This window comes from Chiloscyllium plagiosum, unplaced genomic scaffold, assembly GCF_037043375.1.
Source record: "Chiloscyllium plagiosum isolate Xiang-an unplaced genomic scaffold, Cpla_swu_hap1 HiC_scaffold_3, whole genome shotgun sequence".
Lineage (NCBI taxonomy): Eukaryota > Metazoa > Chordata > Chondrichthyes > Orectolobiformes > Hemiscylliidae > Chiloscyllium > Chiloscyllium plagiosum.
The window spans coordinates 118,943,999-118,966,730 of record NW_028270141.1 but is presented as its reverse complement, the minus strand read 5'-3'; the positions used below and the strand labels follow the sequence as shown (position 1 = coordinate 118,966,730).

The window sequence follows — 22,732 nt, the reverse complement described above, 5'->3', positions numbered from 1 at the left end:
GTGTTTGAGTCTATATTTCTTCACAAACATTACTGGGTAGCTGGAGTCAGCAATGCTTCTATTCTTTCCAAATCTGTTCTCCATCCTTACGATGCATGCTCCACTTCCCTCAAAGTAACATCCCGACAATATGGGGGAAGGCGCTCCAGCTCTTAAAATTATCACATTTGTCTCTTCAATCTTATGATTTATAGGAAGGAAGATACCGGTCATTGGATTAAATGATACAGCAATTGGTTTTAACCTGCCAGAAGAGACATGTAAACATTTCTCTCCATATCGGAGACTTTTTTTAGATACTCATAGATCATTCTACATGTGCTGGATGAGCATCAATCCTGAAAAAGACAATTTATTTACTTTAAAGAACTATTGGACAGCAATAATAAGGACAAGAGTACAGGCAGCCTCAGTAACACCTCATTTGCACCACATTAGTAAAAACAGGGGAAATATTCCAGTGTAATAGACTTCTCTTCTAGCCAAGCACGAAGATTACAGACAACTAAAGTCACTCTGCCTGTGTGGGTGCAACAATCACCACAAATATTTTTAAACTGTAGTTGTTTCAAGCAAAAATTTAATAATTAAACACTGTACTTCCTCTCTAACTATGCAATTTTTTTACAGTGTTTAGTGATAGCTGCATAGAAATAGTCCCCACAGACCAGAAAACTGATCTCACTAAAACAACCATTTCAGGGTGATTTATCTGTATTTTGTGAAATGTCAGACGCTGTGTGGTAAAATCATGGTCAGAAGTCACACGATACCAGGTTAAAGTCCAACAGGTTTATTTGAAATCACGAGCTTTTGTCACCTGACGAAGGAGCAGCGCTCCAAAAGGTCATGATTTCAAATAAACCTGTTGGACTATAATCTGGTGTCATGTGACTTCTGACCTTTCCACCCCAGTCCAACACTGGCATCTCCACATTATGGCAAAATTGTGAACAATCTTTAAATTATTTACATTGAAACTTTGCATTAACCCCTCCCCTGCTCTAGAACAGGAGGACAGATCAAAGCCATTCCAGAAGGAGATATCATAGAACATAACTGACAATGCTGATTTAGCCATTGTACTGCACTTAGAAAGAAATGAGAATGGACATGGAAAAGGAGAAAGGTTAGAAAAGCAACTTGAGATTTCAGTAGATTCTAGATTGCCATGTCGGGGGAAAATAAACCAAACAGGACCATTGAGAAACAATTATAGAGGAGGGGGAGAGAAAATACAGTGGGATCACCCACACATTCATAATTGTAAAAAAAAAGTCATGACATTTCTAGAAGGCAGGGCAAGTTTCATATGAGTCAGATACCCAGCCAATGTCAGATTATAAATAGTTTTATCTTCAGCATTAAAACTAGAGCAATCAACCCTCAATCTCATGTAGAAGAATTTTAATAAAAATACTAATTTCCTATCCTTGTCCTCTAGCTATCCACATTTCATAAAAGAAGCAAGATTGACCCAAACACAGTCATTCAGTAAATGCAATAACCTTCCACAGCAGGAAGTTAACAATACATTTCAAATTGAGTGCACAAAAACCTCCCTGATACAGCACTCCGGTTTCCAAATAAATTATTAATTTTCTTCCTCAATGCAACTAAATGCAGCTGCTGCTGGACCAATGCATAAAATGTTCCAAATGTAAAGTTTGAATTCTAATCCCATTTAGGAATGACAAGTTTTAACAACTTGCTCACAATAAATCTTCCTTTATGTGTCCTGAGCAACAGGTGCTCAGTAAGTGAAAAAACCCAAAGGACTGCAAATGCTAGAAATCAGAAACAAAGTCAGAAATTGCTGGGAAAACTCAGCAGCTCTGGCAGCATCTGTGGAGAGAAAGCAGAGTCAAAGGTTTGGGTCCAGGAACCCTTCTTCAGAATTGATGGGACCGAGGAAAGGAGTTGCATATGTGCTGAAGATGGGGTGAGGAGAGAGGGAGGAATAAACAATAGGTGGAGATGGTTACCCAGACAGAGAAAAACCATTGGACAAGCAATGGAATGGGTATAGGGGAAATGAGTAGCTGTTAATGGGACCTCTCAGTGGCTGAAAATGGGTTGTTTGTGGTAGCAGCCCATGTGATGACAAGGCCTGGTGTGTGGGGGGTGGGGAGAGGACATGGGAGAAGGTACTCAGGCCCTAAAATGACTGAACACTATACTGAGCCCAGACAGATGCAGGATTCCCTGGCAGAAAATAAGGTGCTGTTCTTCCAGCTTGCACTGAGCTTCGCTGGAGCACTGCAGCAAGCCTGAGACGGAAATGTTGGCCAAGGAACAGGGTGCGGTGTTGAAGCAGCTGGCAACGGGAAACTAAGCATTGTTTAATTAATTTAGTTAAACATCACCGTGTTTACCAGTCAATAAGTCCAATTTGACACAACTGTGTGGCTTGCTAGGTCTTTTCAGAGAACAGACTCTGAATGTTAACTCTGTTTCTCTCGCCTGCCAGAGATGTTGCGTTTCTCCAGCATTCTCTGTTTTTGTTTAAGGAACGCTCTGGTTGATTTGGTCAATCTCTGGGACAAATGGCCTACATACTTAAGGTCACACTAATGCTGAAATATGTACAAGACAATGACATTCCAGCCTGCTGTATGGTTTGATATGATCATGGCTGATCATCCAACTCAGTACACTGTCCCCGCTTTCTCCCCATGCCCTTTGATCCATTTAGCCCCCAGAAGTATACCTGTCTCTGGAAAACATTCCACAGAAACCACTTTCTGTATCAGAGAATGCTACAGGCCCACCACTCTCTGGGTGAAGAAATTTCTCTTCTTTTCTGTTCGAAATGCATCATAAACTGTGACCTCAGCTCTGGACTCTCCAATCATTGGGAACATCCAACTTCCAACATTTACCCTGTTCATACATAGAATCCCTACAGTGTGAAAGCAGGCCACTCGGCCCATCAAGTCCACAGCAACCCTCCAAATAGTTTTCCACCCAGACCCACCACCTTAACCAATCCCTGTAACCCTACATTTCTCCAACTAATCTATCTACCCTCATCCCTGGACCCTGAGGCAATTTAACGCAGGCAATCCACCTAATCTGCTCATTTTTAGACTGTGCAGGGGAACCAGAGCACCTGCAGGAAACCCAATCAGATATATTGAGAATATGCACAAAGACAATTGCTGAAGGCTGGAATTGAATCTGGGTTCCTGGCGGTGTGAGGCAGCAGTGCTAACCACGGAGCCACCACACTGGCCATAGTCCTGTTAGAATTTTATAGGATTCTATGAGATTCCCCCTCATTCTTTGAAACTCCAGTGAATGTAGTTCTAACTGATCCACTTTCTCTTCATATATCAGTTCTACCATCCCAGGAATCAGTCTGATAAACCTTCATCACACTCATAGCCAGGATTTCTGCGGATAAGAAGAACAAAGCTGTATACAATACTCCAGGTGAGAAAGAACATTTGACAAGCCATCTTACAGTTTGCTTTTGACAAGCAGATTTGAGAGGAGTCCTGAGTGGGGTCCCTCCTGCTTTCCAATTTATCTGCCCACCAGGTAAAGCTTTGAGCCCTGTTTGCTGACTGTGATCACACATAGATAGTGAAATAACTGCACACAGAGGTGGGTGTCCTGTCACCAAGTCACCCTTTATTTACATCTGCCCAGTACATGGGCTGTGACCAGCCAGATCAAAGCCAATCCCTAGACCGAGGAGACCATCTAGATCTCCTGATTTTTCTTCTTTTTTTCTCTGTTCATATATATTTTTGTTATTTTATTAAGCAGTATAGTTTACAAACAATTAACATTAACAGCTGTATACAGAGCAGCAGCATTTTTGCAAGGGAGAGGAGCAGCAAAGACAGACCCCAAACCCTACCATTCAACCAGTTTCCAGGGAAATGAGGACAAATCACAAATCCCACTTTCAGTTATCACAAAAGTAACAGTAACAAATACATATTAGAGAGTCCAGTTAGATAAGAAACAGTGCATAGAATACAGCCCCATCTCAGCAACTAATCAAGTGCCCCCATCCCTCTCACCTTCCAGCCACGCTTCGGCAGCCCGCCCCTCCGCCCCTTCCAGCTCTTGGTCCGCACCCTTTGCTCCTTCTGGCTCTCAGTCTGCCCTGACACACCTGCCGACCACCTGTAGGCAGCCCATCCTGTTTCCCACAACCTGTGGCCCCCAGGACGACAGTGATCAGGAAGGCCTACCTACATTTTGGCTTCCCTAACTGCCCTTCACACCGTCCAGTCACCTCTGGACAGCCCGGTCCGGTACCTGCCCGGGGTGACAGCGCTGAGGACGGCCTACCCCAACGTACCATCTGGATCCCATCTACCCCAACACACCATCCAGCCTGTGAATCGCCTGTTTAATATTTTTTACTGAGGGGATTCTAAATTCCTTGGTTAATCTCCTGGTCATTTTTCTCCCCCCTTTATTTTCTTTTTTCTTTACTGCACCCCCACACTACTGCCTGATGGTGGTAGTGCTTATTTTTGAATTTCCTGTTTATTATCTGTCACTTGGCTCCATAATTGGCCCAGGTTAACAATCCCAGTCAAGGACCTTATTGCCAATGAGATCCACCTGGCCCTTATTCCAATTACGACAGATACTCTGCTGCAGACTGATTGTTTTTCACAGGAGTCCTAACCGATGCTGCCATCTCCATAAGAAGTACTAATTCTTCCATCTGCATCTTTAAATCAAAGCATTGAAATGATCTAATTCAGTCTGCAGCTAGTCAAGTCTCCAAATTACAATCTGGATACAATAGTTTTTTTTATGGACTCTTAATTTGACGAACCTATCAGACCCCACTCTGAGTAGCATGTGCACAAAAGTCATTGCACGTTGATCAATTTCCTTGATTAGATTAAATATAATAAAGGTAAGTTTTTTGGTTAAATTCAAGAAAAGATGTTTGAGTTAATCTGTTATGATCACAGCAAGTAATAGTTAATTACTCAATGAACTGGCAAATATACTTTTCAAACAAAAAAACCCTGTTGCAGTTAAATGAGGAGAGGTTTAAAAGGGAAGTCACTTGACCCCTCCTCACCTGGTTGGAACAACGCATATATTGTTCTTTAGTGTTGGAAATTAGCCATCATCATTTTGGTTGCTAAGCAGTCACAGCCTGCTGAGCTGAATGATTACCCATCACTTGTTTTTACGTCAATAGTCATGAAGTGTCTCAAATGCAAAATGTCAAAACATCTTTCAGATCCTTTTGTTCCTCATATTAACCATATTATAGTTGGACTTAACAACCTCATAAATCAGTGGGCGATGCTCTTCAGTTCCTGGTCCATTTGATCCAACAGTATATGGATAGATTAGATAATTATGCTCGTGCTATGTTTGTTGGATTCTCTTCAGTTTTTATTGCCATTCAAGCTTATAAAAACTTAATAAACCTTGATGTCAATCATATTCTTCAACTCTGGATCAGTGATTTCTTTCACAATAGGATCCAGTGTATGCTAGCCTCTGGGATTTACATGTCCCCGACATTGACAAATACTGGATCTCCTCAGTGCCATGTACTTTCATCTTTGCTTTGTACTGACAACACAAATTATTACCCATCAGAGCACTATCACATTATGATCCTGATTCTACCACATTATGCTAATACCACGACACCTGTGGTTCACATAACCAACAAAAGAAGTTAACTCAATGGAGAAGATTTTAAAATGGTGTGATGACAATTCTCTTAAGTGGAACAAAAACAAAAGAACTGGTCATAGACTTAGGAAAACAGACAATTAATGATATTGCTGCTGGGAAGATTTATGATGTGGACAGAGAAATAATGACTAACTACAGTATCTAAGTATCAAAGTTTACAGGAAGTTGAATTGGAGGGAACAATGGCAGCGAAATATAAAATACTTACTCAAAACCTTAGCCATTTCTTTATGACTCATTAATAATTTTCCAATCCAGCCCTCGAAGAAATCAATATTTAGTTTAGCTGCTGCCTTCCATTTTATGCAATTTAGAAGCTTTCTGTCTGTTTTTATATTTCTTGTTGGTTTATTGTTATAATCTAATTGCGGCATCTTCCTTTTTGGCATCCTTCACTAGCTTGTGAAATCATCCCAATTTCAGGCCCACCACTAATTTTTTGCAACATTGTAAATTTTCTTCGGTTTGATACAATCCCTAATCTCCTTAGTTGGTCACAGATGGCACATCCTTGCCATAGAGTAGCTTTCTGAACTAAAATCATATTTATTCAGATTTATGAAACATCCATTACTACTTCTCTATAACTTTACCTTTAACGTATTTTTCAGACCAATTTAACCAAATGTATCTTAATACCTTGTAATTACTTGCGGTTGAGTTTAACACACTAACTTAGACCACATTTCCCATCTTTAAACTGAATGTGAAATTCCATCACGTTTTAACCCATGTAGTTTAGAGGATCCATTATGTCATTAATTAATCCTGTCCCATTACACATTTCCAGATCTACAATAGGCTGCTCCCTGGTTGATTCAGGAAATACTGTTCCGAGGAAGTGTCACAAATAAACTTTGTTTACTCATCATCCTTGCTATCTTCGCCAATGTGACTGTCCAATCTGTATGACGTTTCAAACCACTCACTATATCTCTGTGCATTTTTTTCAAGTCCCAATTAATTCTTGATACTTCATCCTACAGGATGGCTATTGTTAGCAAGCCTATAATCTATTCCCTCAGGGTCAGCTAGCTAGTTTGCAATGCAGAGTGGCACCAACAGTGTGGCTTCAATTGCTGTATCAGCTGAGGTTACCTTCTTGACTTCACACTTCACCTAAGGCAAGTTGACCCTCAGGTTAAACTCGCCATCAGTCCTTTCTCTCAAATGAGAGCGCAGCCCTATAGAACTATGGTGACTTTACCTTAATCTACTCCCACAGGTAACGTCTGACCTTTGCTGGATCTTATCTCTACACAAATTGCCTCTACATTTTGAAAGTTTAAGCTGAGATCATTTCTTACAAATGTACTTATTTTTATTAACAGAGCTATCCCACCTCCTTCTCTTTTCTTGCTTGATTACATTATCAAATATGCTTAAATATTCAGTTCCCAGCCTTCTCTGACATTTCCATGTCTGTAATCATTATCAGATCATACTTACTTGTCCCTATTTCTGATTTGAACTCAATCGTGTTACAATTGCTGTTTGCATTCAATAAGGAGATTTTAACTCTGTCTCTAATTCTTTCCCTCATGTCTGCTGCCTTTCTTTGGCCAATTTTAATGCCCCTTCCTTGGGTCTAATATGATCCCTAATTTGCATGGTTAGCCATAGTTAAATCACTTTTCCCATTTTATTTTTGTGCCAAATGAACAATTGCTGCAATTAATCCATGTGCTGTTTAAATATTTGTCATTCTCTATCTAGTCATCCCTTTAAGTAACGTTCCCCAATTTATCAAAGCCAGCTCATGTCTCATACCATTATAGTTTCCTTTATTTTGATTCAGAACCCCAGTCTCAGAATCAACTACATCACGCTCCATCTTAATGAAGAACTAAATTATGTTATGGTCACTTTTCCCCAAGAGCCCTCACACATCTAGATTGCTAATTAGTCCTGATTTATTACCTAATACTGAGTCGAGCATGGCCTGTTCTCCAATTGGTTCCTCAGCAAATTGATCCTGAAAACCATCTCATACACACACCAGGAATTTCTCTGCTATGACATTGTTACTGATTTGGTTTGTCCAATCCACATGCAGATTAAAGTCATCTTAATTACGGCTGTACCTTTATTGCTGGCATCACTAATTTACTGTTTGACACCTTCCCCAACATTACCATTAAGTTGGTGGGCCTACATACAACTCTTGCTGTTGCTTCCTGCCCGGTCATATTTCTAAACTCTATCCAGACAGACTGTACGCTAATAGAGACAATATCCTTTCTCATTATTTATTTAATGTCATCTTTGACCAACAACACTACCCCACCTTCATATTCCCTTTGTCTGTCCTTCCTAAAATCTGAAAACCCCTGGATATTCAGCTCCCATCCCTGGTCAATCTGCAGCCACTTCTCCACAATCCCAATTCAATCATACCCGTTTTTATCTGTGCACATGACTCATCATCCACTCTATGCAAACAGTCTGATTATTAAGACACAAGATCTTAAGATTTGTCTTTTTGACGTTCTTAGTCCCATTCTTATAATTTTGCACTGTGGCTCTGTTTGATTCTTGCCTTTAAATTCTCTATCACCTTTCTCATTTATCACATTGTCTTGTTTTGGCCCTCATTTCCCTAGTTTCTATCTCCCTGTATAGGTTCTTATGGCCCTGAAATTTTAATTTTAACCCTCTCAACCACATTAGCAAGTACTTCCCGTTAAACATCAGTTCTACTCCTGCCCAGGTACAATCCAGTTTGAACCTGTCCCACCTCCCCTAGAACTAATCCAAATGCCCCAGAAATCAGAAATCTCCCACTCATACCAGCGGAGACATCCTGCTGCTTTTACTTTGATCAGCCTGTGGCACTGGTAGCAATCCCGAGATCACTATTTTTGAGGTCCTTCTTTTTATCTTTGCTTAAGTCCTTACATTCAATCCAAGATGCTGGCAGAGTACGGCTCCTAAGCCAGAGCTCGTCTGCTCCAGCCTTTTCTTTATTTTCCCTTTTCCATTTTTCCTTCCTTCTTTCTTCTTACCTCTCACCCTTGAGCCTCAAGTGAAATCATCACAGTTTTCCTGCCTCAGCATGGACTGGAGGCTAGGTGTCAGCATGGACTGGGTTGGAAGATCTGTTATTCTGAACTTTTAAATTTCTTTATTTTTCTCATTTATTCTTATGATTTCATACTTTTGTACCTAAGATTGCACAGAAATTTGTAATGCTGGGCTTCTTACTTGTTTATTTTTCACATTTTTTCCTTAGAATTTGTACTTAATAATCTGTACCTCGCTGTCTTTGTACCTATGATGATGCCCTAATTGTAAACCTTTCACTGTACTGACATGAGTGCATGTGTCAATGAAGCTAATTCTAATTCCATATTCAGCTTTTTAATGACCTTATCCCTTCTTACAGGTATGTTTTCAGCACCAGCATGCATCACGACTACTGGTTAGCCACTCCAAGGCATCCTTGTGCCTAGTACCCACGAAGCAACATACCATCCTGGAGTCTCATTTGCTCTTTATGATTGAATTCCATATCAATATAGTTTTCCCATACATATTCATCCTCTCCCTTGCAGCAGAGCTAACCAAGGTGCAATAAATTTTGTTGTTGATCAGCAACACTTACATAATTATAGACTATATTCATAGAGATAATAATCATAGAGATATACAGCACAGAAAAATACCCTTTGCCCATTGCATCTGTGCCAATCAAAACAACCATCTCACCATCCCATTTTCCAGCACTTTGTTTTTTGTAAAAGAAATTCCATTTTCCAGCACCTATAGAGCCATAGAGTGCTGAAACATTGGAAACAGCAGCAGTTTATGGAAATCAAATCAATCATACAATATTAGGAGGCACATGACTCAGGGTTTGGAAACAACAAAATTGTCAACATATTCGTGACAACCAGCATCAGTCTAATAACTTGTATTTTATAGCACAATCTCCAGAATGCCCCCACAAGCAACCTGATGTTTAGGAAGCATCTGCCACATAAACCTCTTGCAGAGTATTTATTTCAAAAGCCATTATATATATTGCATTAACAAAGTAAATCAATCTGCTTTCAAATAAAATGCATATTGTCACCTTATTCGCAAATACAGCAATGCACATGGAAATTCAGAACACGATGTAGTTATTTGATTTTAAATACTTGCTGATATTTTTCCTGTGCTTGGCAAAGCTGCTCGTTATTGAGCCATTCTTCACTCAGCAACAAGCAGTTCATGTACAAATGGTTTGCATTTCATACACAGACTATATCCCATTAACATATTCCTTTTTAAAAGAAAATTTGTTTCTTGGTTGTGCTGAATTTGAGAGTTGCAAAAAACCAAAAGTGAGGTTTTTTGGGTGATCAACCAAAAGGGTGATTTTTGCCGTGCGCTCATCAGGATACAATCACAAGAATACCAAGCTTTGAAGGGAACAACAATTTGAATGGCAATCAATCAACACCCTTTTGTCATGCAGTACAATGCAGATGCCTAACCATTTTCAGCTGCTTCAGCAATGACCCTCCTTCCATCATAAGGTGAGAGATGGGATGTTTGCTAATGACTCTCCAAATTCTGTCAACCACCTACAAGGCACAGATCAGAAGTGTGATGGTATACTCCCTACTTGCCTGAATAAGTACAGCCTCCAATAACACTCAGGAACCTTGACACCAGGACAAAGCAGCTGCTTGATTGACACTACATCCACAAGCATTCACTCCCTCCACCACTGGTGTGCAGTAGCAGCTGTGTGTACCATTTAGAAGATGCACAGCAGAAAGTCACCAAAGATCCATAGACAGCACTTTCCAAATCCATGAACACGACCATCTCGAATGACAGGGACAGCGGAGACATGGGAGCAATATCACCTGCACGTTCCCCTCTAAACCACTCACCATCCTGACTTTGAAATATATCATCGTTCCTTCAGTGTTTCTGAGTCAGAATCCTGGGACTCCCTCCTGAACAGCAATGTGGATATACCGACAGCAAAAGGACCATAGTGGTTCAAGGTAGCAGCTCACCACCAACTTCTCAAAGTAAAGTAGGAATGAGCAATGTCCAGCCAGCAACACCACAGTCCCATGTGTAAATATTTAAAAAATTGTTGTCCCTTTTGAGATTTGATACTCATATGATTCTGTCCTTATGAAGGCATGAAGACAAACTTTAATGGCATGTCTCTTTTCTCAGCAATACCCAGAAATGTTTGTTTGGATTTGTTTTTTGTTTTGAAAAAGTGTTCCTATGATGACATAAGACCTTACAGGTAGAGTGCATGCCTGCAATGCACACTTACAACAACATGCATTGAGGCAGCACCTTTAACAGTAAAATGTCATAATGCACTTTACAACAGCATGATCAAACACTGCAGGATGCTAAACTATATTAAGCATTTGTTAGGACCGATAACTAAAATCTCGATCTAAGGTAGTTTTGAAGAAGTATTAAAAGGGAAATAGAGGTTTATGAATTGAAGTGCAGAGAGGATATTCTGGAGATTAGTGGCTAAGCAACTGAAGTCTGTCAAAGGTGGACCAATAAACATTGGAAATGCATAAGAAATCAAAATTGGAGGATAGATCCGTCTGAGTTTATAGCACTAGGTGATGCTATAAAGCTGAATGGTACGGTAAGATAATTTTTATATGAGCAAATTTCTCAAGTAGGAACCAATGTTAAAGAGCAAGCACAGAGCAGTTGGTGAATAGAACTTAGTATGACTCAGGATACCAGGTGACAATCTTCCAACTGGAAGTTTTACAGAAAGGGAAATTTCTAATTCTGTTAAAATACTTCCCAAAACTGTCAATTTTGTGATACTTTAAGAGGTGACAGCAACTATAAAGAATCAATTTCATTGTCTTGAATAATTATAAGTATTGTCTTCCACAGCTGGCTACCCTTGGCCTGGAGGCCTTATTAACAAGAAGAAAGTATCATATGAAGGCTTTGTGGCCAGAGACAAAGGAACTGGAGTATGGGATGAACAGAGGAGGCATATTTACAAGGAGCTGTGTTTGAAAAGAAGCAGAAAACTGAAGACAAGACTAGAACAGGGATTGAGAATGGAACAATGCCACTGCTCTGCTTTAGTTTTGCCAAAGTTGACCACACTGCTTAATGAGGTTATGTAAGCGATAGGAGTCGCTGAGGAATATGTATCATCAAAACTGTTGTGAACCCAGCAAAGGAGGTTCTGTAAGAGTGTTCTGTTTGAGTGATGACTGTTTCTTGAAACTTAGAAGTAGTGGAGCCACTGGACTCCAAGTTACAAATTGAAATGTTGTTCACAATTTCTTCATTTTGAAGTTTTTTGGTAGATTTGATTATTGTGGTTTTTCCAACAACAGGCAACTGAGTTTTGGGTGGATTTGATTGGCACCACATCCACAAGCATCAATTCCCTCCGTCACCAATGCTCAGTAGCAGCAATATATATTTTTCTACCTGATGCACTTCAGAAATTTATCAAAGATCCTCAGACAGCACCTACCAAACCCATGACCACTTCCATCTAGAAGGACAAGGGCAGCAGATACATGGGAACACCACCACCTCTAATCCACTCCAATACTTCGCTGTCACTGTGTCAAAATCATGCAATTCTCTTTCTAAAGGCTTTGTGGATCTACCTACAGCATGTGGACTCCAGCGGTTCAAGAAGCCAGCTCTCCACCACCTTCTTAAAGTCAACTAGGGGGTATAAATGCTGGCCAGCCAGCAATACCCATGTCTGACATGTGAATTTAAAAAATAGAAAATATCATTGATGTTAACTGGAAGCTGTGAGGCTAGCCAGGGGAGCATTTGAACAGGGTAAAAACAATGACTGCAGATGCTGGAAACCAGATTCTGGATCAATGGTGCTGGAAGAGCACAGCAATTCAGGCAGCATTGAGGAGCTTCAGCAAAATCGACGTTTCGGGCAAAAGCCCTTCATCAGGTGGTTCTAAGAGTAACAAAGGATGAAGGTTTAGGCAGCAGGTAAAGTGAGACAAAGATGATGTTACATGACAATAAACAATATGGTGGACAGAGATTAATTTCAGGGTAATATACAACACCAACACAGTATGGGTGAGTCAGCTGATTGCAAGCAAGAGCCAATGAGTTTGGGAAAGGGCATGAAAACAGTGTTTAGTTGGAAGAAATTTCTGCTCATGCAGTATTGCATGGCAATATGGTCTAATGCATTGTTAGTGGTAAGCCAGAATAGGTACAGATGAAAGCAGGATATATGGTGTATCTGCCATCAACATAGTTAGTGAACTGAATGAATATAACTCATTTAGTTTGCTTCTGAATTTGTAATGATTCAAGATGAAGTAGATCAGCAGCCAGGATTTCTGTTTAAACAAGTTAAAGGTTATTATATTATCTGCTATTACTAAAGGTCCTTTAAGAATAAAAGGATAAAATCATTGACTTGAAATTACAGACACTAATATTAAAATACGTACAAACAGGACAAAAGAATGCCTGTAATGAAGTCCCAAGAAGTCTTTGGGGCCCTTGCTTGAGGCTTTTGTTGCTGAAGTGAAACAGTTAATGATTGAAGTCCAATTCAATTGCTGAGATACCTTTATAGTTTCATAATTAGTGTTTCATTGCACATGTAGACTCTGCAGGACAGCAGATTTTGGGAGAGAGAGAAGATTCCTGGCTTCTGGTTCAATGAGTGCAGCACCAGTTACTCTCTAGTGAAGACTATTAGCTACTTTGATCTCTCTCTCACTCACTCACTCTTTGGAGAAGCACTTCTCCCAGATGGTACAAGATGGAAACTCCCTTTGTCTAGGCAGTTTGCCGTCATGGGTAATTTATAACTGGCAAGGTAAGATAGCTGCTGTTACCAGGTGCCATTTGCAAAAAACTAAGTCATGTTCAACACAAGGCATTGGTATTCTGGAAAGAGCTCCTGTCCCACCTGTTCATGTCAATACCCAAGCTATTCTCACAATCAATCGCCAAATAACATTTTGTTATTCTGTGGACATTTCCACACTGGGTAAGTCTGTTAAGTTTGCAATCGTATGGGCAGGTGAATTGTATAAGTCATGTTTTTAGCATTTTGTGTTCAGTTACAATCAGACTGACATTTTTTACCAAAAAGCGTTAGGGCTTAAATTCTCGGATCATAACTGCATAATTGTGACAACACCTTCCCTCCCACTTCCACCTGCATTAATTCCTTCTTATGCTCTCATTGTGTTGCATGCTATATTAGTCTCATTGAGTTCCACAATTTAAACATCCAGATCCTGTACTAATAGGGAGGAAGAAACATCCCCCATCCTCAGCCTACCAGGCTGTGCTGCAGAAACAAGCTGATCATCTCAGTTTAGCCTCCTAATTTTTCATCTTTGGTGCCAAAACAAAATTTCTCTCAGTGCTAAATGCAATTCTAAATTGGGAGACCTTGTAGGTCACTGCTGATCCACTTTACTTTATCATTATTCCCTTATAAATAACACATTTTAGATTTACTGTACATTTATGATCCTTCCCCAATCTCCCTGTCACTTTATTTCTTGGACTGTCAGCTGGAAATAGCCTTAGTTTCCAGTAATCTCTATTCAAAGCAGCTCAAGGGAGTACATTCTGTTCTCAACACTTAGTCAAAACCTTATGTGATTCTAGTCAGCTATATTTCCAAGCTAATTTATCTCACAATTTCAGCTTTTGTTTTTCTTTCCTTTCTGCATTAATACAGTATTGATAACATTGCTATGTTATATCATAATTAAATAATATTGTTGAAATTCCTTTGTCCCAATGTTCTACCACATTGCGATGTTCTATTGATGCTGGACAATTAAAACAACTAACTCCAAGAAGAAGCTCCTTTAAAATCTCTATCCTCCATGAAGGGGAAGCATGACACTTCAAAAATAGACAAGCCTGAAAAACACAATGCCAGTCTTCAGTCAACTTGATTCGCTCCAAGTTATATCAATAAGCAGGTGAAACCACTGGGCAGAGCAAAGATTATCAGCCATGACGACATTGCAATGATAGTACTGGAGGCTTGTTCTCCAAAATTGGTCACCCCCATCACCCACTGAGAGGAACCTCAAAGGGATCCCATCATGAATCTTTCAGGGTACAGTGCTGTAAAGACTGTCTTCCAATCAGAAGGGTTAGGCTGATATTGCTATTCCTTCACTGACACTGGAGCAACATTACACAGTTTCTGGATCAGTGGTGCTGGAAGAGCACAGCAATTCAGGCAGCATCCGAGGACAGGCAAAATCGACGTTTCGGGCAAAAGCCCTTCATCAGGAATAAGTACCTTTCCAACAGCAGAGTGGGTGCATCTAGACCACTTGGAGTGCAGTGATTCAAGAAGGCACCTTACTACTATCTCCACAGGGGTAATTCAGGATGGTCTTTAAATTTTGGATCAGCCAATGACACCTGCACCCTGCGAGAGAAGTGAACTTAAAAGAAAGCTTTGATTTAAAACTAAGTTCAATGAGACAGAGTGTAATTAGTACCAAGAGAACTTTAATGTTGACCATCAGGTTCCTATGTCGTCACAAAGGTAGCATAGGCATTAGGCTGGCTCGGAAAACCGACACACACTTCATTTTATTCCCTCCTCCTAGTCTGTCTTCCCTGTGCCCAACACCTCCTATGTCTGAGTGTACACAAAAATATGAAAAGGAGAGAGAGAAACTGTAATCAGACAGTTCCATCAACCATCACCTTGCTCGATGATGTAATCTTGTGGACCAGCATCCCAAATCAAACGTATTGTTGACTTTGGGGGCAAGCCTATACATTGTCATCTCCCCTGAGAATAGACCAGGATAATCTAATCTCATAGCACTTCCTGTGTCACCTCTTGCTGGGTATAGAAGACGTTACGAGAGTGGACATTCTCTTTTTGTTGCTTATGTGACTCTTCGGTTGAACTGGAGTATTTGTCGTCAGTCTGTCAGGGATATAATTCCAGTTGCGTATGAACCTTCAAATAATGACATCATAATTTGATCCATTTGTATCTGTGTATTGTCATTTAATCACAAAACATGGAAACCAGAATCGCTTCCCCCCCTTCACCCTCATCTACTAATGAAAGTCTCTAGCACCAACTAACTGAGACAGAGCAGAGAGCAGCCCATGCTGTGACCCCAATGGTGTTGTCTTTGTTGTTCCCTCCACTCCTGGGGCAGGGTTAGTCACTGGGGTCAGATGTATTCCTGGATGTGTCATTGCACAAACAGCTATCGCATTCCACCCTGCCTCCACAGAGCCACCATTGATCATTCAAATTAGCCATCCCTGCAGCATTCACCTTACGATGCCATTCAGAAAGCAGGCCAGGAGGCAGGGATAGCATGGGCACCATTGCTTGTCTTTTTTTTTCTGGGCCTCTTTATTTCCTCCCATCTTTAACTCTCTTCTTCACATCCTTTGGAATTAGGGACAGGGGTCAAAATATTATTCCCCCTATCCCTGCACCGACATCATGCCCCTGACAAGTCTTGAGGGGTCTGGTTGAGATCTTCTTGAAGGCTACTTTTTGATTTTCATTGGCTAAATTTTCATTCTCACTCACTCAAATTATGAAGTGATGCTCACTTTTGAGCAACACCCTCGGTATTTTGCTGGTATATGGGATTTTGGACTCACACAGAAGCAGAGTCAGAAGAATTCATCAATACCCTCAATAATTATCAACATTCCATTAGATCTAATGCTGTAGCACACAATGAAAGCATCATAGGCCTCACATGAGCTTTAAAAAAAAGTCATAGTAATCTATATCTGGTACCATAAGCAAGATTTGTTTTCCTAATAAATGACACCGATCTACACACAATAGGCCATCATCTGAAACACCCCATCTACAGACTGTTGAGGCCACAGCTACTGTGTCTCCACTGCATATACACAAAGCTGGAAGATTTTAACCAGGCAGTTACTGTCCTTTTCACTGCATCTTAGATTTCAGTCTCAGATTTAAGTTGAACAATTGACTCAGTGTTCAATATTGATAACTACATTGCATGTCACCCAATATAGTCACTCAAACATTTGCAGTCTTAAGATGGAGGTTACAAATTGCAAAGAATTCATTACCTCTTTGGTTTACTTTGATCATATTCAACTGAGTATTCCCGTGTTGATAGATTTCAAAGTATTCACTCTCTTTTGCAGCCTCTTTCTCCTCACAGCCTCACTTTGCAGCCTCCCTTCCTCCCCCTATACTCTTCCCTCCAGCTCCACCCTCCCGTACCACTATACCACTAGCCTCCTTTCCACTTTTAAGCCTCTCTATTCCACTCCATATTACAGTCTCCTTTCTTACTCACCATGGCAGTCTCTCTGTCCTCTCCTTGAAGCCTCTCATTACCTGCCCCACCCTCCCCAAATCCTCTCTCTTCCCCTCCCCACCCCTCTCACAGACGCTGTCTCTGTTCACAACCCAGTTGCAGTGCCTTCTCTCACTCTTGCTCACTCTACACCATCCATTCATCCCCTACATTCGCTGTTTTAGCTTTCAGCCACAAACACAAAAGGGAACCAGCCTGTGACTGCAGAAGCACCCCCTCAGAGACGCTGTCCAAAGCCTCGTAGTAGAACTTTTCCATGTGATTGGAGACAGGAATATCCTCTGTCCTATGTGTTTTGGGTTCTACCATTTGGCCAATTAGCCCAAACCAGAGCTTCATAGAGCACAGGCCAGCAATTAGATGCAAGAGCATCCCACTTCCCAGGGCCTGTTGGAGAGTGAAGACTCATAATCCAACTGGACAATTTTTAACTGTCAGCCTGAATGTCATTTTGGTTCACCAGACATTTGCATTGTTATTAACTAAATTGTTCAATGACCTCTCTTTAAAAAGCACACATTTTGTTTTCTAATGGCTCACACAAGTGTTTCCTTTCAGGCTGCTTGTAGCTGTAACTTGTGGATTAGCCTATAATTTTGGAGACCAAAAGGCAAAGGTAATGTGATGGGAGTTTGATAATCCTGGGCCAAAGTCCTCAAGGTAGCAGTGTTGTTGACTGCTGTTTTTACTTCAAGTCCCATGATTGTATTTGGCCCAATTATACATATTTCAATCAAACTATTCAGACATGGTATATCAACCCCCTGGAATAGGTGAGATTGAACCCAGATCTTCTGGCTCAGACTTAGGGGCGCTACTACTGCACTCTTGACCTTACTGCATGGTTTCTGTGCTCCCATCAATCTCTGTGCTCTCATCAGTGTCTGTGCTCTCATCAGGAATCCTGAAGGGCTTATGCCCGTAACATTGACTCTCCTGCTCCACAGATGCTGCCCAACCTGCTGTGCTTTTCCAGCTCCACACTTTTCAACTCTGACTCTCCAGCATCTGCAGCCCTCACCTTCTCCTGATTCAGTGCCTTCCCATCTCTTCTCTGCACATGTACAAAATGGATTCTTACCTGTTGGCGGTTTCAATATTGGAGGTGGGATCAATGGTACAATGATGGGGACATTCCCATGATCCTTTGATCCAGCTGGCATTTCGGAAAGCCCGTTTCCTGCCGTCATTCCTGGAAAGCTTGCATTGGAGTTTGACGGTGAAGTAATGACACTTTCTTCAGATAATTTTAGTTTTGGCAAGGAGTTTTCTACAAATAAAGTGGAGAGAAAAGTAAAACATTATTAAACATTCATGTCCGTGGACAGTCATGAACATTCAAACTGTGGATCTTAATCAAAGGTTTGACTTGATAGAAGCTCAGCCACTACAGCAGCAGCTTCTTAGATTTTATGTGAAAAAATAATTTTGCTGAGTGCTTTCTTTTATTAGACATTTGAACAGACAGACTGACCTCATAGCTTTTATTTCCCACTGTTTTAATTCAGTGTCTTGAATTACTTGGAACTGCAAGTGAAAAATAGGTTTTGCAAATACTTCCAAGTATATCCTTTCTTCAGTGCATCATTATTTAGGAGCAGGTTTAGAGTGAGGCATTTCTTTTTTTCATTTCCAGGATAATGCCATTGCTCATCCCTAATTGGCCAGACGGCAGTTGAGAGTCAATCACATTGCTATGAGTCTGGAGTCACATGTAGGCCAGACGATGGCAGTATCCTTCACTAGAGGACATTAGTGAACCAGACAATTGACCATGGTTCTGTGGTCATTATTAGTCTCTTAATTCCAGGTTCTTGCGATTGAAGTCAAATTCCATCATCTGCCATGGCAGGATTTGAACCGGAGTCCTCCTGGATTAACATCCAGCCATAATACCACTAGGCCACCACCTCCCCTTGAAGGTATAAAAGGGTCAAGTACAAATTTGCTGTAGGAGGACACAAATACCAAACAATACCACACTTAATAATAATAGCTCAAGTTTTTGAGATCAATTTTCCTTTAAAGTAACATGGTAGAAGTCCTCCAAACTTTCTTGCAGTCCATCTAAACCAAATTTTTACTGAGCATTGCATCTCAGCCCTAGCCATCATAGGAACTGGTCAGAAATGCCTCTTTTATCTTTTCATACCTTTTTATTATTATGTAGATTCAATAATGTGGTAACATTCATTGCTTACTGTCCATCAAGTAATCTTCCATGCATGCAAACACATCAGCCCAAACATGTAAGTGGTCATGGGTTTGGAATGATCATTGATGAATTTCTGCAGTGTACCTTGTAGCTGGTACACACTGCTTCTGGTAGTGAAGGGAGTGGATCAAGCCTCTGCACTCCAAGGTAACTCATCATATTTGACCCACGTTTAGACCTTTCTAAGTGTAATGATGAAGCACCATATCAACATGTGGGTTGGCTTCACCTTGGGTGGAAAACTTCAGTTTTCAAGTCTTCCTTCCTGGTCTCCCAATTCTATGACATCCCCACCTGCCAGGATAGAAATTTCGGTTTGAAGCAACACATTGATACCAATTTAGAATGTTCCATACTTAGAAAAGCAGAAAATACTGCAGTTCAAGTTGCTTATACAAAAGCCTACTCGTGGCTATTCTCATGGTTTTTTTCTGGTCAAAGTGATTGCAATTTCACCTGTAAACTTTACCACTGTCCCAAGCCAAGATTATTAATATGCATCAGAATTAACTATTTTCCCAATAATAATAATATCACCGTGGATTTTCATTAATGAGGACATGGGTAGAATTTGGTTTGATGAAATATTTTGAATGTCAAACATCCCAAATTTTCACTTGAAGTACAACATTCAATTTTGGGCTTTGAACTACAGGTGAATTTTGATTAGAATCTACCAGGATTTAAAGGATTAGATTATTGGCTGCTTGCATGAACTAGAACTTAGAAAGTTAAGAGGTGATCTAATTGAAGTCTTTAACATATATTCTATATGGTAGACGTAGAGGCCATTTCTCTGCCTAGAGAACCCAGCACAAGTAGTTAGGAATAAAAAGCAGAAAGCCTCATGTCAAACAAAGAAAAGGGGAAATGTAGAACTGGCTTCAGTAACCATCAGCCCATTATAAGGTTAGAGGTGTGGCTGTACAATGTTCAGTGATCTTTGCAATTCCTCAGTGAATGGTGCATTCCTGTCAGGGTCCAATCACCTCTCTTTGACATTCAACAACATTATCATTGCTGCAACTGGCATTGTGAACACCTAGGGATCATTATTGCCCAGAAAGCCAACTGGACAAGCCCCATAAATACTGTGGATAACACAGCAGTCAGAGCTTGGATATTCTGTAATATGCGGTCGTTTCACCCACCCCAAAACCTCTTACCACCCCCAAAGTGCATGGCAGGTGTACAGCAGAGCTCCGAAGGCAAAAATGAGGACTGCAGATGCTGGAAACTAGAGTTTAGACCAGAGTAGTGCTGGAAATGCACAGCAGGTCAGGCAGCATCCGAGGAGCAGGAATATTGACATTTCGGGCAATAGCCCTTCCTGATGAAGGGCTTTTGCCCAATACGTCGATTTTCCTGCATCTCGGATGCTGCCTAACCTGCTGTGCTTTTCCAACACCACTCTGGTCTAAACTACATCAGAGCTCCTTCCAATGGTTGGATGAGCAAAGATCCAACAGCTTTCAGGAAGTTCAATCCTGCACAGGACAAAGCAGTTTGGGTGATTAGGAACACTTTCCATCTGGGTACTGCAGGTACACTGCAGCTGTGCAGGATCGATTTGGAGAAAAGACCATTGATCTGAGATGGTAACTCTCTATGTTTCCTCACAAGTGTCGCCAGATTTGCTGAGTATTTCCAGTAGTTCGGTTTTATTTATCCTAAAAATGGTTTCAATGGAATGAAAGCTATTCGAGTGATGACCATGTAAGAAGTGCAAATCCCATAAAAACTCATCAGGATCACTAATGTCATGTTAAAATCGTACAAGACGTTGGTTCGGCTGCATTTAGAATACTGTGTACAGTTCTGGTCGCCACATTATCAAAAGGATGTGGCCACTTTGGAGAGGGTGCAGAGAAGGTTTATGAGGATGTTGCCTGGGATGGAAGGTGCTAGGTATGAAGAGAGGTTGAGTAGGTTAGGTTTGTTTTCATTAAAAAAAAGGAGATTGAGGGGGGACTTGATTGAGGTTTACAAAATCATGAAGAGTATTGACAGGGTGGATAAAGACATGATTTTTCCCAGGGTGAAGGATTCAATAATGAGAGGTCACCCTTTCAAGGTGAGAGGTGGAAAGTTTAAGGGGGAGTACTTCACACAGAGGGTGGTGGGCATCTGGAACGCGTTGCCAGCAGAGGTAGTAGAGGCAGGCACGGTAGATTCATTTAAGATGCATCTGGACAGATGCATGAGTAGGTGGGGAGCAGAGGGATCCAGATGCTTAGGAATTGGGCGACAGGTTTAGACAGTAGATTTGGATCAGCTCAGGCTTGGAGGGCCGAAGGGCCTGTTCCTGGGATGTACATTTTCTTTGTTCTTGTTCTTTGTTCTAATGTCTTTAAAGAGGGAAATCCTTACCTAGTTTGGCTTACATGTGGCTCCAGCCCCACAGCAATATGATTATTTCTTAACTTGCACTGGCCAATTAGGAATGGGCAATAAATGCTAGCCTAGCCAGTGCCACCCACTCCATAAACGAAGTCTTGGTTGCATGACAACAATTTGGTACCTCCACAAAGTATTATTTGGACCTTGCATGCACCACATTTAATTGCAATTCCGAGTGAAATATTTGCAAGTTATCCTGCAAGTTTCGAATAATTTTGTCTTTAATTTCCTCCAGCCCCATACTTTGAGATATCTGCATTCATCTATTACTGGGCAAGTCATGAAGCCTGGCCTAATTGAACCATACATTTTAGTTTTGCTTCGGTTTGCCATGGTGATCACTGAATACGCTCACAAGAAACTCTTAACAAAAAAGCAGGGATCTTCATGACACACAAAAGAAAGTCATAAACAATATTACACTATACAAAAACTATTTGAAATGGTCTTATTAGAACCATTGGAAAGAAAGATTCAACCCTTTTAACCCCAACAACTGACAGGTGCTCAAACCTCAGTGAAAGGTCTTACTGGCTCCACACTAAAACTCCTTGTTTAACTGCCACAGCTGGAACTGATTTCCTTTTCCAAGTTCTGTACATTAATTCATAGCAATTTTCTATCATTAATGTCTCTTCCAGAGACCCTTAAACAAGCTGCTAATGCAATTCACTTACAACTGCACCTGGCCTCCCTGAATTCATGTCTTTCCTCTCTTATATCTCCCCAGTCTTCTGCTTTTGGGGTTTTCTCTGAAGCGACTCACCTCTGACTGGTTTGGAACTGTAAAGGACCTCTTCTCTTCCACTGAGCCGTTTTCTATCTGAATGAAACACTTCAGGGCACCTCTCTCTGAGTTGTAAACCTCAAGGCAGCAAACACTTTAGCAATTACAATGCTTGGTAGTCATCAGCTAAAATCTTAGAAAACCTCATAGTTCGAAAATGATTTTGTGATCCCTTCAAAAAGGTCAGATCTTCACATGGAACCAAAAATGAATACATTACGAGTCTTCCTGACACTAGTCTTTTGAGAATCCAGTTGGAATTGATCCACATTCATAACCATACCTTCAGTTGCC

The 22,732-nt window shown here is 40.8% G+C and overlaps 1 protein-coding gene across 7 annotated transcripts in view; it reads right to left on the bottom strand.

Moving 5' to 3' along the window:
- The window catches only part of sobpa (sine oculis binding protein homolog (Drosophila) a), a 354,580-nt gene that overhangs the window by 187,549 nt on the left and 144,299 nt on the right, over nucleotides 1–22,732 (bottom strand). For all 7 annotated transcript variants that reach the window (XM_043687068.2, XM_043687067.2, XM_043687070.2 and 4 more), the window contains exon 3: nucleotides 18,118–18,306. In XM_043687068.2, coding sequence (XP_043543003.1) covers nucleotides 18,118–18,306 — 189 coding nt within the window. The remainder of the gene's footprint in view (nucleotides 1–18,117; nucleotides 18,307–22,732) is intronic.